Below are 18,513 nucleotides of genomic sequence, written 5' to 3' on the forward strand. Positions count from 1 at the left end.
TTTCTATCATGTCCCCTCTAAGTCTCCGTTTTTCCAGGGGAAAGAGCCCCAGTTTCTCCAGCCTCTCAGCATGTGGAAGCTTTTCCATGCCCCTTATCATTTTTGTTGCTCTTCTCTGGACTCTCTCGAGTGTTGCCATATCCTTCTTAAGGTACGGTGACCAGTACTGAATGCAGTTCCAGATGCGGGTGCACCATTGCCCGATATAGCGATAGGATAACTGCTTTGGTTTTGGTAGTGATTCCTTTTTTGATAATGCCCAACATTCTGTTCGCCTTCTTGGAGGCTGCTGCGCATTGTGCCCCCAGCTTCATTGATCGGTCCACCAAAACCCCCCAAGTCCCTTTCTCTTGTGCACTGAAGAAAACTTCCAGACAAGTGTAGTCTGGAGTAACAAAAAGAAAAGAGGCTGGTGGTATATTACAAACTAACCATAGGAGGGGGCTTTAAACAACCTGGGCCAACCGGAGCCCAGATGCACTTTTTTAAAATCCCTACAGAGCCGCAAAATTTTTTAACATGAAAATTTGAGAATCTAGCCTTAAGTCCTTAGTTTTTCTGCTAGGTGTCACGTTTGTTTAGTAATTGGGACTGTACAATATCCCCAGCACAGCGTGACCCAAGGAGCAGAAGATCTATTATGAGACAAAAATTGAACTCGGGTCCTTCACATGACAGTGCAGAACATTGCCACTGAGCCATTGAGTGACCCTTTCCTATTTTTTAAATTCCAGTTTCCCACTTCATATAATCCAAACATTCCAGCAACTGATTCCAGCATTCCGGTCAAGATGAACTGTCTGTTGCAAGAGCACTGTTTTAGCAAGCCTTTAGATTAGAGAATGACATGGGGAAAAATTCTGTCCCCTTCACCTGGCTGAGGGCCTTAGTCTTAAGACTAGATGTGCAGGAAAAGCTTATGCCTTGCCATGCTTTGGGTCTCTTCAGAGATGAGCTACAGGAGGTTGCCATTCTCATCAAGTAGATAGTAACATTCTTAAGATCCTCTCCAAGCTGTACTCGTCCTCCTCTTCTAGGAGGTATCAGCAGAGGGCAACAGAGATCCTTTTACCGTTATAGGTCTTCATGCTCCTTCCAGCCTAAAAAAGGTGCATAAATGTAGTTCATTCAGTCCTTACAAAATATTCCTTAGACTTGTTCAAGCTGGGCTATAATTTTGATAAAACAATTTCTATAGGCTTCCTACCTGTGAGAATAAGGGCATTTATAATATTATCCTATGATACCAGAACTGCCAAGGTAACAGGACATTAATACACAGCATATAAACAGAAACTCACTCTTTCTGTATCAGCTTAACAACTATTTAATTAGCGGGTTTCTGTCAAAAGCATAACTAATCAATTAATTGAAAAAATATGTCCAAAATTGAGGAAGTGAAGCTCCAAACCCAAGTACAAATGTGTAATATTTATTTTTATTTATTCAATTTTCTATACTGTTCTCCCTAGGGAGCTCAGAACGGTTTACATGATTTTATTCAAGTATTCAAGCATTTTTCCCTGTCTGTCTCAGTGAACTCACAATCTATCTAATATACCTGGGAAAGTCAGTTGCCAAGATGAAAGCTGCTCAGTAATTTTTATTTAACTTCTTCCAGTATGTGACAACCAGAAAAAACCACAGATTCTAATCAGCGGCTAGAGGTGATGCAATGAATTGATGTAAGGATTTGTGATGCTATAATTACCACTGTTTTCAAGCATGTTGTGTGGAGTGTTGACTGACACCTTTCTGGACACCATAAGACGTATAAGACGTATGAAAAACACATTTTACACAGTATGGTTTATTTCAGTTTGTAAACTATGTAGATAAAAGAGACTTAAAAGACTTTTAGTTTTAACTTTCTTGCTGGTGTAAGGGGATGGGGAAACAGGCTCCAGCTCCAGAGGTCCCGGTGGGTTGGGATGTCTTTCCCTTCTCCCCACTCAATTCCGAAGCTCTCCTTGCCTGTAAAAATGCAAGGAGATCGCTTGTGTGGCAGCAATTCTCTAGTGCTGTCCATGGAGCGCTGGTCTAGGTCCTGGCAACTCAGCTTCAATGCCAAAAAATGCAAAGTCATGCACCTGGGCAGCCAAAATCCATGCAAGACTTACACCCTTAATGGCGAGATCCTAACAAGAACTGAAGCAGAACGAGACGTAGGGGTGATCATCAGTGAGAACATGAAGACTGCCAATCAAGTGGAGCAAGCTTCATCCAAGGCAAGGCAAATCATAGATTGCATACGCAGGAGTTTCGTCAGCCGTAAGCCTGAAGTCATTATGCCATTGTATAGATCCATGGTGAGGCCCCACCTGGAATACTGTGTGCAATTCTGAAGGCCACATTACTGTAAGGATGTGCTGAGACTGGAGTCGGTCCAGAGAATGGCCACCCAGATGATCTCGTGACTCAAGGATCTCCCGTACGAGGAACGACTGGATAAGTTGCAGCTGTACTCACTCGAGGAAAGCAGAGAGGGGTGACATGATCGAGACATTCAAGTATCTCACGGGCCGCATCGAGGTGGAAGAAGATATCTTATTTTTCAAGGGTCCCGCAGTAACAAGGGGGCATTCGTGGAAAATCAGGGGCGGGAAACTGCATGGGGACACCAGGAAATTCTTTTTCACTGAAAGGGTGGTTGATCGCTGGAATAGTCTTCCACTTCAGGTTATTGAGGCCAGCAGCATGCCTGATTTTAAGGCCAAATGGGATAGACACATGGGATCTATTCACAGAGAAAGGTAGGGGAGGGTCATTGGGGTGGGCAGACTAGATGGGCCATGGCCCTTATCTGCCATCTATTTCTATGTTTCTATGACCCCCACCTCCTAAAACCCCTTCCCTGCATTTTTTTTTTTCTCCATAGGCTGTTTTAGGTACCAGAATTGCTAATGCGGCAGCTATCTTGGATACCTCTTATTTTTGATAGAAACAGTATAGATGGATTCCTCAGGTGGAGATACTTTGGATTCATATCAGATTTGGGGCGGATGCCTATCTGAAGGGGGTAATTTTTCTACATGCCTCACAGCGTTTGTGTGTGTGTGTGTGGGGGGGGAATGGGAGCTTCGGTCTTCATCTCTCCTTATGCTTCTAGTGGCTTAGGTGCTCATCAGCTAGACCATCATCTGTGCCTGAAACTCCAGCAGGAACCAGAGAAAGTTGACTTGGTATCCCCGGCGAAGTGCAACCACATGCCAGTGCCAGAAGCCATGCCATACCAGAAGCCAGTGCGGGAGACCCTGCCAAGACCCTCTGGCAACCTGTGAAGTGGTTTGCTCCTAAATTCATACACATGATATATATGAAGTCTTTTTAAGTTTCAAAAGCCAACCTAATCCTGTGAGGGCCTCAGCAGAAGTTTAGCAAAAGGCGCACATTCCACTCCAAGGATCTATGCGTTTTTCACAGGGACTCAAGCTCTGGTGGACTCAGAGGACAAAGGTTCAGAGTCCTCAACTCTGGGAGATTCACCATCCCAGCCAGGAGGACCTTACCATGATCAAATAGCAGCCCTCTACCTGCAAGGTTTGATTGCAGAGGTGCTCCAGGAATTAAAGTTGGAGCTGCCTCAAGCCTCCACAGTTCAGCACTCACTTATGAATGGCATCAAAGACTAGAATGCCTGTTTTTCCTCACATTAAGAGATTATTAGGATTTTAACAGAGCACTGAAATGTTCCTAAGGGGCCCTTAGAGGTAACTAAATCTCTGGCTAAGCTCTACCCGATGGATGCTGAGTTTCAGCAGTGGTTTGCTTTGCCTAAAGTGGGTTCATTGGTGGTGCAGATTATCTCTAATTGTCATTTTTCCAGGTACTTTAGTTAGATTGTGAGCCTTCGGGACAGTAAGGGAATTTCTAAGTACCTATCTTACTTATAATTTTAATGCACCCTAATGTATATTTTCTGTAAACCGCTTAGAACTTAACGGAATTAGCGGTATATAAGAAATAAATTACATTACATTACATTACCTCCTCAGCACTGTTCCTTTGCCATGGTCCACCCCCCATCTGCCACAACTTCCTGTTCCACTTGGGTGGACTGTGGCAGAAGAGCAGTGCTAAGGAGGCCGCAGGCAGCGTTAGATAATTGCTGCCACGCCAGCAACTTCCTTGCACTTTTATAGATGAGGGGGGCTTCGGAACTGAAATGAGAAAATGGAAGTACATCCTGGCCCACAGGTGCCGCCTGGAGCAGCTGATTTTAAAATGGAGAGGGATGCTGGATGGGAGGGCATTTGGTGGACCCAGGGGTGGTGGGGAGGGAAAGAGGAAGAAGGGAGAGATGCTGGATGGGAGGGCATTTGGTAGGTGAGGAAATTGGGGAGGGAGCAAGGAGAGGAATTGGGAGCGGGGGGATGGGTCTTCCTTCATTTCTACCCTGTTTAATACGATGATATATACTTGTTTGGTTTGTTTGCTGTGTAATTTTGTTTGTGTGTGTGCTATTTTGGTTTCTTGTGTGCTTCTTTTAATATTTCTAGCTTTAGCTCTTCAGGTAAGAGGCAGTGCTTTTGTTTTTGTAAACAGTATTGATTTCCTTATGCAGTGCCTCTTAAGGCTTCACACCTTTGTGTATTTTTCACATTTTGCTGTCTACAAAATGCAACTGAAAAGGCATTGTAACTATTTGAGAAAGCGTTGTGATTAATGCAGTACTCTATGCATTTGCCAAATATCTCTTATCTGACTAACATACAGAGTTGGGCTAGGCTATGCACTTGGGCCACCTACTTCACAGGCTTTGTTATTCATACATATTTCCCTCACAACTTTCATGCTTTTAAAGCCTGCTTGTAGCCAGGCCAAAATAACAAATAGAATCTAAAGAGACTGTCAGTACAATATACAAATAAGTAAAACATAAACCATATCTCTGTAAGCATTCAATTTCTCCAGTCACCCTGAACAGTTTTTCTTCTAGTTTATCCCGTCCCCCACTGCCTTCTCTTCTTCCATTATTCCTCAATGAAACATCTTTATATTGTTTCCACAATGTACAATAAAGTATTACAGTTTCTCCAGAAGCCTAATTTGCCCTTTTGCTCACTGTTTCCACTTGGCCATTTCAGCCTTACATTTATTTATTTTGATTGTTCCTGACTGTTGCTCAGATCATTAATAAAAATATATATTTAAAAAAATAAAACTGTCAGAATTCCTGCATGATATATTGCTGTTTTTGTTATTGTGTACGACTGTAAGGAGAAAATGATAGGGTTAGCGAGACTGGATGCATCTAATATAAGAGAGGGTTCCTTGTATGCCTGTTGATTGTGCAGGGGATCCCTCAAATACCAGTATTTTTATTCAGGTTGGGACTAGAGCTAGGACTGTGTGTACCAGGAGGCTGTAAGTAGTTACCACCCACACTTCACTCCTGACTTCATCAGTAACCAAGACCACTCCAGAAGATGTGTTCTGAACCAGCTGGCTTACTTTTCCGTCTCTTGTTAGCAGGAACCATAACAACAGCAGTGCAATCACTTTTGCAGAGGCTATGGGCAAATTGTTTTTACAAAGTTCTCCCTCTCCCTTATATCCTTTTCTCCTCCTTGTGATTATCTTCCCCCCCAAAAAAAAACCAACACAACTATTTATTAGAAAAAATGCAGGATACAAACAAGCAGATACAACATTTTCCAATATCCAACAAACAAAAGAACAGCTAACAAGTGGAACAGAATAAGACAATCAGAGTCTAGGCTTGGGTTCTTATAACCTGGATTTGACCAAGCAACTTCCCTACTGGAAATTCCCCCACCCCCCTCAACCCACTGGCAGTAACGGTACTGCTGGCTTCCATAACCTATTAACAACCTGACTGTTAATCACAGGGGGTAAAGTATCTAAATAAGAGGACCAGAAGGCAGAAAACTCTTATTCCGATGTCTGGCAAACTGAGTTGGCATAGATTCCCACACCATTAAAAGATGAAATTTAGGGGACCAGGACCGATCCAAGATGGTGGCTGCTAAGTCGTGCTGAAAAGTACGCATCTTGCTGCTCAGATCTTCTTTTTGTCTACTTACTATGGAGGGTTTGCGTCCCGACTTCCTAACTATGTCGAAGAGGAGAGGCAAGAGCTCTTTAGGTGCCTCGCAGCGCTCTGTTGTGCTGACTCTCGGCAATATTGAAGACCTGTTACAGCGGATGCAGGGAGCTACTAACCTGACGTCTGAAGTTAGCCTGCTGAGGGCACCGGGGTTGAGCGAGACCGGGTTTGCGCCTCCTGGGCCGGATACCACCCTGAGTCCAGACGTACGAGCACCACCCCCGCAGCCTCGGATCACCAGCTCTCCAAGGGGCGAGGTAACCCCGGAGATGGGGGCGGACCTTACTCCCAAGGCAGTTTACAGCGTTATGGAGAGCTTGGAGCCAGAACTCCCTGTACAGGGCAAGTCTGTAGAAGATTCTGAGCCTTTGTCAACTACTGGAGGTGGAATAAACCAGATGGAACTAAGCCAGGGAACTTTTCTTCAAGGTGAGCATTTCTACACCCAGCAAAAAATTCCTATATGGGAGAAGCCCACTCAGGTGACTCTGGAGTCTCTATGGGACCTAGTGGCTAATTTTGCTAAAACTGTTAGCCCCAATTTCCACTACATAGAGAACAAACTGATTCATCACACTAAGGAGCTTAAAGACATAAAAGAAGATCAGACTACATCAAAAATTTTAGTACAAAAGCTTGACAAAAATGTTTCAGCTTCTAAATAATTGCAAGAAGCCCTAGTTAAGGATAATGTTAATCTTAGAAAGAAATTGGAAATGCTTGAGAATGCATCAAGAAATAATAACTTGAGACTTGTTAATTTTCCAAGATTGACAATGGTGACTCCTAGGGAGATGCTTAGGAGATACCTGGTAGAAATTCTTCAAGTTCCTGAAGAAACACTTCCTCCATTTTCTCAAGCTTATTATCTTCCCAATAAAAATGGGCCTCAATCACAGAAGAAACCAGAACAAGCAACTTTATATATTATTTTTTATTTTCAATTTTTACATAAAGTGTACAAAATATTAAAGTACAATTGATAAATACACAATATCACTTTTATATCTAATACATTATATTCTAAATGTATTTTATCTCCCCTCCCTCCCCCTACCCTTTTATTACTTTTCAATCATACATTACATATTGTAAATCATATTATATTTTATTATGTAAAATTATTTTCACTGCCCCCCCTCTATGTGTGTCACAAAGAAGATATTTAAAAGAAGAAAAGAAGAAGAAAATCCTACTAATTATTCATTGTAATATTTTGTCAATGGCCCCCATATTTTTATGAATTTAATATATGTCCCTCTTTGTATTGCTATTGTTCTTTCCATTTTAAATATATGACATATTGTATTCCACCAAAATGTGTAATTTAGGTTATTATAATTCTTCCAAGCAACTTTAAATGTGTCGGAAATTTTTGAGACGTCTGATAAGGACATGGTAATATCTTCCGCACTGATATTAACCATAGCTCTTTCGATTGACAAAGGATGGTTATTGAGGATTTTCTTTAAAAATAAACAGAAAGAGTTCTTAGGATTAAAAATTCAAATGTACCCTGATCTTTCAAGGGAGACTCAGAAACGTTGTCGAGAATTTCTTCTTATGAGACCAGGGGTCATTCTGTTAGGGGCAACTTTTTACCTGATATATCCTTGTAAGTGTATTATATCCCACCGTTCTGTTAAATAATGTTTTTTTGAATCTTGTCAGTTAACTGCTTTCTTGGCTATGTCCTGAAAAGATGGCAGAACAACAACAAGTGCTCTAGAAGTTTAATAAGTATCTCCTACCTCAGCACTATGCTTAGCATATCTCTTGAATGATTATTATTCCTTTTTTTTTTCTTCTTCTCTCTCGCTTATGTGAATTCTTGGATCTTAAGTTGAGGACTTGAGTTGTGCTAGATGAAATTATAAATTCTTTTAATTTTTTTTTCCTTTTTAAAGATAATCAAGGTATGAAGGTTTTTATACTTTGAGAGAATTGTTCCATCTAACCAACTTTCTATACAAGTGTTTACTTGATATAAATGTGGAAACTTATAAATAAATAAAAAAAGATGAAATTTATTGCGCCAATACCAAATGGTGGGTGGGGAGTCCTGAAGCCAATGATTCATAATGCACTTCTTCCCCACAATATATCCCTTATGGATAAGAAAACTGTCACCCGCAGAAAGCCCTCCAAATGGCCTTTGCCAGAAAGACAATCCCCTCATGATTATCTTCTTTCTAAGGCTCCAGCTTTGGAGTTAGCCAGCACCAACACCCCCCCCCCCTCCCGTGGGTACAATGATAGCAGCAACACCCCGCTCTCCCCATGGTTCAGCATCTCCACCCCAACTTCCCATGCACCTACCTCGCAGAACCGGAAGTTACATCAAGGAAGGACTTGTCGGCAGAAGAAAGGCCTCGGATTAGGGCTCTGAAGATTTTTCATCATCAGTGCGGCTGTCTTCTTCAAGTAAAACTGTCACACTGAAAAATCTTCAGAGGCCTGTTCTGAGGCCTTCCTTCTACCAATGAGCCCCTTCTTGATGTAACTTCTGGTTTTGCAAAACTGGAAGTTACATCAAGGAGGAGAAGTTACATCAAGGAGGTAGAAGAAAGGCCTCAGAATAGGTCTCTGAAAATTTTTTGGCATGGTTTGGCTGGCTCGTTTGGGTAAGGTAGGCGCAATGGGAGCTGGGGTAGAAATGCTGATCCATGAGGAGAGGGGGTATTGTTGCTCTCACAAATCCTGGTGCAAATTTTTTTTTTTTTGCCACGGGAATAAGGCCTTATATTGCTCCTGCAGGGCAGTAGAAGGCCTTGTTCCCATTCTTGCTGTAAAGTGGCCACATTTTTTCCCATTCCTGTGGAGTAACCGCAGTTTGCCACGGGAACTAGAGAGTTGAGAGGGACAGAAATCCCACCCATCCCCACCCGTCCCCACCAGGATCCTTTCCGTCCCCACCCATCCCCATCAGGATCCTCTCCATCCCCACCCGTCCCCGTCAGAATCCTCTCCGTCCCCACCCATCCCCGCAAGGAATTACCTCCATCCCCGCCCGTCCCCATAAAAAGCAGCAATTACTTCTGACAGTATCATCAATTCCAGTTTCTTTTGTGTTTGCGCTGCTATTTTCCTTGTGGAATCTCTTTGGTGGAACCCTATTTTTGTTTTCTGTTCAGGTAATTAACTTATAAACCCCCTCTTTTACTAAAACTGACATGTCCATTATATTATATGGATGAACCCCGCTTCCAAAGCCTTACATCCCCATGGGAGTCCCGTTGGCTAGAAGGGGGTCCCCGTGGGTTAGGGGGGGATTCCCACGGGACCCGTTCCCATGCAGACCTCTAACGGGAACCCTTCCCGTACCATTCTCTAGTAAGTATCTAATCTTCCCTTCTAAAACAGTGGATTACAAACAGCATTTTCGTTACACAAAGATATATATACAGTACAGAGTCAAAATCGAACAAAACCTCTAGAAAAGAATTTTGAAAAAGCCATGTTTTCTGCTTTTTGCAAAACAGAGCACATTGATAGTGACAACTAATTTATCATACTTTATCATACTAATTTATCATAATTTATCAACACTTTAATAGAGTGTTGTAAAGCAGTTATACAAATGAGCTCAAAACTCCAAAGCATACGTATATGAAAACACAAAAGGTAGATCACATCCATCCAAATACAGATATACATATACAATCACTCATACGTATAAGGCAAATACAAATACATACACCTAGATAAGCAACATGAACACATGCACATAAGAATGTTTACATGCACACATACAGTATGAGTTGGAGAGAATTCCAACTTATCTGACTTAGCAGAGGGTTTTCTATGTCTGAAAGTCAGGCCAGATTATAATCAGATAATCTTAGAATTCTTTAAAATATAACCTTATTCAAAAGTGTGATTCCAGACTAGGATTCAAATTCAGCTCATTGTCGGTGTCATTTTAACCTGGAGTTTCTAGAGATTAGCTAATTCAAATACAAGTATAGGATGTTTGTATTATAGTTGACTAGTTATTCATTATGAAAAAACATAACAGACTGGGGCTGATATTAAAGAGCCACATAGCATCCAGCTAGTCAGCTATATTTATCCAATTATCTTTAAACTAATTTTCACCTGTAACCTAGCTGATTTAGTTGTAGCTGAAAATGTGCTTAAATTGACTTGTTTTAATACAGCCATAACTATTCTTGGAGAGAGCCTGCAAACCTAACTGGATAAGTTATTCCTCTGACAAAATCCCTTTAAATTGGTCCTATGGTTTCTAGAAAAATCAGGGATCTTGTTGGGTATATGAATAATATATTAGTTACCTAGAATGTAGAATTATGACAGCTAATTAAACCTGCTGAAATGGACAAAATTAACTTTAGTGCACTAGTATGAATAATTTGAACATGCATGAATATATAATCTCTTTTTCTACATGTTGGACTTGCAGAGTCTGCGGAATAAAAGTTTGAAGTCTGACGACTTCAACCAACGGCAATATACAGAACAGTTCAGCACCTCAAGTTCTTCTCAGCCATCAGATCAGAGTCTAATGCAAGATTCCAAACCTGATTGGTTATGTAATAAAAGTGGAAGGCACCTTACATCCACTGATGTCAGTCATACAATCCCAAGTCACACTGTTGATAGTTTACTGCCATGTTACTCAAAATATAAAGCATCTTCCACCAAAGACCCATCAGTACTACATCATCCTCAGCAAGGCAAAGATTTTCCTGTTGACAGCATTAGTATTGAACTTCATAAAGATTCAACTAAGAATACAGACATCAGTTTGAATGGGATAGCATGTACAGCCAAGATACAGATGGATCTAGAGTCTTTTTCAACTCAACAGCTATTTGATGACATCTCAAAACCAGTTACTTCAATCACATTTTCATCCCACAGATGTTCTCAGTCACCATCCATTTTCCCTGTCCATACTGACACTTCTGAAGATAAGCCAAATCTTCATAATACCGTGCCCCTGGAGGATCAAACCATTATTTTTGAAGAACAGATACCTCTCATCAGACAATCAGGAGTTCCTGGAGTAATCTCTTCATTAGATACCAAGATTTCTTTGCTTCCTGGAGATAGAGACAAGGAGTTGCAGGAGATTGAGGTCAGCAAGGGTGAATCATTTCAAGATAAAGATATTCTACTAGTCCAAGGTTCTAAATCTGATGCAATAGAACAAAATCAGAGCTCCAGTTCACAGACGGGGGGTTTCAAAACAACTCCAACTTTAGGACAAGACAGAGTTCAAGACATCTTACCACAAGTAACCAAAACCCAGTTTGAAGACTCATCTATGAACTCTGGGGGTGTTGGAACAGGGAATAACAGTGTGATACAGAGTTCCTCAGCAGCACACCTTGAAACTGCAGACACTGTCTTTGCTGTATCACCAACTAGGAAAGCTCTTTCTTGTGTCTATCTAACGCTGTCCCCAAAATCTAGTAACACCAAAGTGGTCAATTTTGACTTTCATGATAAGGCTGATGAATCTTATTTAAAGACAGAAAATTATGTTAAGAACTGTGAGTCAGACAGACAAGAAAAACTCTCATCTCCTTCAAGATCATTGACTGTGCCAAAGTTGATAGACAGTGAGTCTATATCAAAAACTCAAGGATCAGCATACTTTCCAGTTCCAATGACTTATTCTGAGTCATATTGTATGGATTATCCATCGTTAAATAGACTTGATACATCCAAAGATCCAAGTCCTATGCCTTTACGTAGTAGCCCAGTCATGTCATTGTCCAGGAAGATGCATGCCATGCCTTGTGATTCAAGCAAACAGACTCAGTTGCAGGATATTTCAAAGACTGTTAATCCAGCCCAAAGGGAGAAAGCATCATCTGATGCTATGACTCAAATAACAACTGAGAGCCCTGAGAAGACCACCTTTTCAGCTGAGATTTACATCAGCCCTACAAATGAAGAAAACATCACCAACAGACCCCCTAGTCAGAAGGTTCTTAGGACCCTAGATGTCTCATTTATGCCTCCAAATCAAATTTCTTTCTTAAAACCAGATGGTGAGTCAAATATGAATTCTTTCATTTCTTTGTCATCCCTTTTATGTTTCTGCATATTGTGACAGCATAAGTGACCCTTCTATAGATTGATATACTTCATAGCAGAGATATTTGAACTTAGCATTAATGTGGAATGAAACTGAAATAGTGTACTTTGTATTCCTTATCCTTCAAAGTAATCTATTTTTCTTGTTTGGTATTTGTCAAGGTTGTATCTCTGAATAGTGTTAATCATAACTTAAGTATTCTCCAAAGACAAGCAGAACAATGTATTCACACAGATGGGTGACATCATCTGACAGTGTGGGAAAACTTCTCAGTTTATTTTCCATAAACCTTTGGAAGCACCATCACACATGCACCTTCCCACCACATTGTCATCATTTTCTTCTGCAGAACTGTGAAGTTGCTCATCAAAGTCTCTCCTCACAAGTGTGTTCTTATCCCCCCTTTAGTTTGCTTAGTGGATTTTTGGGCAATTTTAAGTTTCCTTTTCTGCAGCTTGTTGGCCTGCTTAGGCCTGAGCTCTCCAGTTGGTTTGTTGTTGTCTTTCCTTTGATTTTTTTCAGCTACCTTCCTCGACATATCCCAAAGAATTCCCAGTGATTTAAAAAAGTGTTTCCAGTGTGCCAAGACCATACCACGCACTGACTCATAATTGGAATTTGGCATGTTGGGGCCTCACTATGATGCTTTTTCTTGTAAATTCTGTCACCAGATGTCCAAAAGAATCATCAAGAGTCGAGAAAAGCACAGAAATGTTTTTGTTAGCCAAAAAGTCTAGTCAATCAGCAACAGAAGTATCAATCCATATGGCCTCAGGAGCTGCAATGGAAACTGGAGATGCAACAAAATTGAGGTTTTTTGCCTTTCTCATACTATGAGCATCTACAATACCCATTGAATCCAAACATTCTTGGATCTGGCACCAACGACTTGCCAGGATTCAATGTCATCCATGTCAATGAAAAGAGACTTTGATGCAGTGTGAAACCAAGAAGCATTGACAATCATTCCCCCTTTGAAGCACAATGCCAGAAGCACAGGGTATCAATGTCACCAACTCCTGAGAAGCACCCATGCATAAGGGACACTTCCTCCCAGAGATTCGGCACACCAGGCTTCTATTTTGGCCTTGATGTCTTCTGTGGACTCTGACCACCCTTGACTGAACTCTCATACTTCAGAAGGAGCTGGGGAGGCTTCTCACCCAACATAATGCCATGGCATCAAAGGCATTGGTGTTGGACCCAATGTCAGTACAGATGATCTGGAGGTCTGTGCCCTCACTATTAGCCAAGCATCAAGACCAATGCCTGAAGGGGCATCGGGGTTGATACTGACTGGGGAGGGATTGATGTCCAGCCCCTGGGGGTAGGGCTTTCCTATAGGTCCAGTTTGAGCCTGCACATTAGTCTAATCATCCAAGGCAAATGAGAACACAGACTCAGTCTAAGTTGAATTAGTTTCGAGGCTTCTGAGAAAGTAGCTCAATGAGCTTTCAAAGGTGGAATCCCTTGAACTTCTCTCATCCCTCCCCACTACATGAGAGGAGAAAGTCTCCTCCTAAGAAACTCTGCTTTACAAGTATTGTCAGAGAGATGGCTGAAGTCATCGCATTTAAGTTAGAAGTTGAGAGCAGAAATATTGGACATCATTGACTTCGATACTTGTATCTAAGGAGACTGTGACCATGCACATTAATAGCACCTAAGGCTGTGAAGATAAGACTTTGGGAACCCCCCTCTTTTTTCAGCCTATTCAAAAGAAAGCCTGGTATGTGTTCATAAAGCTCCTGGATTTGAGAAGAAATAGCTGCTGCACCACTTTATGACAATCCACAACAACCATAGGCTACCCTTTTAACCAGTAGTTAGTTAAATGTAATCCTCATACAATGGCAGCTTCTGTCTGCTCACTAGTTTTCCATGTCTGACATCAGCTAACCCTATTTCAAATCCGTCAATGTGATGTAGTTAGACATAGAAACATGATGGCAGATAAAGGCCAAATGGCCCAACTCGTCTGCCCATCCGTAATAACCATTACCTCTTTCTCTCACTGAGAGATCCCACACCTTCTTGAATTCAGACACAGTCTCTATCTCCACTACTTCTTCCAGGAGATTATTCCACGCATCTGCCCACCCTTTCTGTAAAAAATATTTCCTTAGATTACTCTGGAGCAAATCACCTCTTAACTTCATCTTATGCCCTCTCATTCCAGAGCTTCCTTTCAATTGAAAGAGAGTCAACTCATGCACATTTATGCCACGTGGGTATTTAAACATCTCTATCATATCTCCCACCTTTCCTCTAAAGCAGAGGTGTCCAATGTCGGTCCTCAAGGGCCGCAATCCAGTCGGGTTTTCAGGATTTCCCCAATGAATATGCATGAGATCTATTAGCATACAATGAAAGCTGTGCATGCAAATAGACCTCATGTATATTCATTGGGGAAATCCTGAAATCCAACTGGACTGCGGCCCTCGAGGACCGACATTGGACACCCCTGCTCTAAAGTATACATATTGAGATCTTTAAGTCTATCCTTATACGCCTTATGATGAAGACCACACACCATTTTAGTAGCCTTCCTCTGGACCGACTCCATTCATTTTATATCTTTTTGAAAATGCGGCCTCCAGAATTGTACACAATATTCTAAATGAGGTCTCACCAGATCCTTATACAGGGCATCAATACCTCCTTTTTCCAAATGGCCATATCTCTTCCTATGCACCCTAGCATCCTTCTAGCTTTCACCATCATCTTTTCAACCTGTTTGGCCACCTTAAGATCATCCCATACAACCGCACCCAAGTCCCGCTCTTCTGTTGTGCACAAAAGTTCTTCACCCTCTAAAATGTACTGTTCCTTTAGGTTTTTGCAGCCCAAATGCATGACCTTCTATTTCTTAGCATATATTTTGCTGCCAAATTTCAGACCATTCTTCAAGCTTCGCTAGGTCTTTCGTCATGTCATTCACGCCATCTGGAGTGTCTACTCTATTGCAGATTTTGGTATCATCTGCAAAGAGGCAAATCTTACCTGACAGTCCTTTAGCAATATCGCGTATAAAAATGTTAAAAAGAACAGGCCCAAGAACAGAACCTTGAGGCATACCACTGGTAACATCTCTTTCAGAGCGATCTCCATTGACCACTACCCTCTGTCATCTTCCCCTTAACCAGTTCCTGACCCAGCCCGTCACTTTGGGGCTCATCCCAAGAGCACTCAGTTTATTTATTGGCCGTCTGTGTGGTACACTGCCAGAAGCTTTGCTAAAATCTAAATACACCACATCTAGCACACTCCCTGTATTCAATTCTCTGGTCACCCAGTCAAAGAAATTGATCAGATTTGTCTGATAAGACCTACCTCTAGTGAATCCATGTTGCCTCTGGTCCTGTAATCCACTGGATTCCAGAAACTTCACCATTCTCTGTTTTAAAAGCATTTCCATTAATTTGTTTACCACAAAAGTCAGACTTACTGGCCTGTAATTCCCTACTTCTTCCTTACTTTCACTTTTGTGTAGAGGGATCACATCCGCCCTTCTCCAGTCCTCCAGTACCACTCCTGATTTTAGAGAAGCATTGAAAAGGTCAGTTAACGGAACCACCAGAACTTCCCTAAGTTCCTTCAGGACCCTCAGATGTACACCATCTGGCCCCATCGCTTTGTCTACCTTTAATTTAGCTAGCTCCTCACAAACACAACCCTCTGAAAATCGATCGGGATCTACCACTCCACCGTCCCTATTTGCATTTGTCTTCTGTGGTCCCGCTGCTGGATCTTCAGCTGTGAACACAGAACAGAAATATTTGTTAAGCAATTCAGCCTTTTCTTTATCAGCTTCTACATATTCCTCCCCTTCACTTTTGAGTCTCACAATGCCACTTTTGCACTTTTCCTATCACTGATATATCTAAAAATTGTTTTGTCTCCCCGTTTTATGTGTCAGCTATTTTTTCTTCCATTTGTATCTTTGCTTTTCTGACTTCTCGACTAGCCTCTCTTAACTTTTCCAGAAATTATTGCCTGTCTTCTTTCTGCAATCTTTTGTAGTTTATGAAAGCTAGCCTCTTATTCCTTACCTTCTCAGCTAACCCTGAGAAAACCCTGCTATTCAAGAAATCCATCAAAACAAACTAACACCACAGGAAGCTCTTCAGTCCTCCGAAGTAACCCGTTCAACTCTGTAACTCTTCTGGAAATGTCCAGATAACCTCTTATGTAATCTGCCTTGAACCGCAAGGTAATGGTAGAATAAAAGTCACTAATGTAATGTAATGTACTTTTGAGAACTAAAGCGGCCTTCTTTTCCTCTTACTTTTACTTACTTGCCTCACAGAAAGATTTGTCGCCCTTACAATAACTCCTTTCAGTTTTTCCCACTGCATTTCTTCTCCTTCCAGATAGAAACATAGAAACATAGAAAGATAATGGCAGAAAAGGGCTATAGCCCATCAAGTCTGCCCACTCTACTGTCCCACCCCATTAAATCAGAGTGCTGCTCGACCCACATAGAGATCCCACGTGGATGTCCCTTTATTCTTAAAGTCGAGCACGCTAGTGGCCTTGATCACCTGCACCGGTAGTTTGTTCCAGTGATCCACCACCCTTTCTGTAAAGAAATACTTCCTGGTGTCACCACCAAATCTCCCTCCTCTGAGTTTGAGCAGGTGCCCCCTTGTGACTGAAGGTCCCTTAGGAAAGAATATGTCGTTTTCCACCTCGACACGACCCGTGACGTACTTAAATGTCTCAATCATGTCACCCCTCTCCCTGCGCTCCTCTAGAGAGTAGAGCTGCAACTTGCCCAGTCTTTCCTCGTATGAGAGACCCTTGAGTCCGGAGACCATCCTAGTGGCCTAGTTCCCATCCAGACAACAATTCATTGACGTAATCCCCCATCTGAACAAAGTTAGTTTTTTTAAAGTCTAGAACTTTTACTTTTGAATGAGAGCCCTCTCTAAACCCGCCTTAATATTAAACCGTACTATGTGGTGATCACTGGATGCCAGACTATCACCCACTGTAACATCAGAAACACTTTCCCTGTTTGTAAGCACTTAGTCCAATATGACCCCATCCCGCATGGATTCCATTACCACCTGCTGGAACAGTTCTCCTTGTATTACCCCTTCATCTGTGAGAACCTGATGGAGATAGCTGATATCCCAGGTCCGCCAATGGTGGAGTACTCTAGAGGTCCGTCCTGGTTAAAAGGCAGGGTAACCTTGTATAGGCAGTAAAGGTAAATAATCAGATTGAGGTTTTAAGAGCGAACATAGCTGTTTCCAAGCCATGTGCATGGTGGAGGAGATTGGATAGACCTGGATAAGAGAATGAAAGTGTTTCTGAGGTGCACTGAAGTGAAAGGAATATAGTAAAGCTATCTCCAGCAAAGTGACTAAAAAAGTAGAAAGATCTCTAAACCAGCCATTAATATGGCAAAGTTTGCACGCCACTGCGAATAATTGAATATTAAGGAGATCCAGTCCTCCCTTGTCCCTCGGGGTAGCAACAACTCTATATGCCAGCTGTGGTCTCTTTCCATTCCAGAAATATTTGTTTACGGCCTGAATTATGTTAGTATGAGTTTGAAGTATAAGTGTCAACGGCAGCATTTGAAAGAGAGCCAATAGGGGAACAAAGCATGTTGTACAGTGCAATCTTACCTGAAAGGGAAAGAGGATAAGCCCTCCAGACCGTCAGCTTCTGTTCCATGAAACGTAAAGGGGAGGTGATATTTAGAGAATAGAGTTAAAAGAGATAACTAGGCATCTTGACTCCTAAGTACTTTATTTCTCCCTCTGCCCATGTTAATGGAAAGGGCCCCTTCCAAGCAGCAGGAATAGCAGGGTCCAGTGGGAGGACAACAGATTTGGTGGTGTTAAGTTTAAATCCTGAGTAAAAGCCAAATTCATCCACAAGCCCTAATAAAGCAGTCAAAGAAGGTTGTACATTAGATAATACTAAAAGTATATCATCGGCAAAAGCCAGGACCTTCACCTGTTGTCCTCCCACCCCCACGCCGTGAACGTCCCTATCCTTCAATACAGTACGGAGCAAAGGCTCCAAATAAATCAAGAAGAGTAAGGGCGAGAGCGGGCAGCCCTGGTGTGTGCTCCTCAAGATAGGAAAAGCCTGAGTTACCTGGCCATTCACCAATACAGAAGCTACAGGATCATGGTATAGAGTCTGAATAGCCTTATAAAACCAACCCGAAATACCCAAATATTGAAGGACAACAAACAAGTATTTCCAATGGACTTTGTCGAACGCCTTTTCAGCATCCAGACTAACCAGAGCCGCTGGGATCAATTGGAATTTACAGTGAGCTACGGATATTGACCCTTAACAAAACCCAGGATCAGCTTGATTTATTTTAGTATTTGAATTAACTTGACTA

General features: G+C 41.8%; 1 protein-coding gene across 3 annotated transcripts in view; it reads left to right on the top strand.

The window, feature by feature from the left end:
• The window catches only part of ALMS1 (ALMS1 centrosome and basal body associated protein), a 158,326-nt gene that overhangs the window by 64,631 nt on the left and 75,182 nt on the right, over window positions 1-18,513 (top strand). For all 3 annotated transcript variants that reach the window (XM_033953800.1, XM_033953816.1, XM_033953809.1), the window contains exon 9: window positions 10,494-12,093. In XM_033953800.1, the coding sequence (XP_033809691.1) occupies window positions 10,494-12,093 (1,600 nt within the window). The remainder of the gene's footprint in view (window positions 1-10,493; window positions 12,094-18,513) is intronic.

Source organism: Geotrypetes seraphini, chromosome 1 (assembly GCF_902459505.1).
Source record: "Geotrypetes seraphini chromosome 1, aGeoSer1.1, whole genome shotgun sequence".
NCBI classification, from domain to species: Eukaryota; Metazoa; Chordata; class Amphibia; order Gymnophiona; family Dermophiidae; genus Geotrypetes; species Geotrypetes seraphini.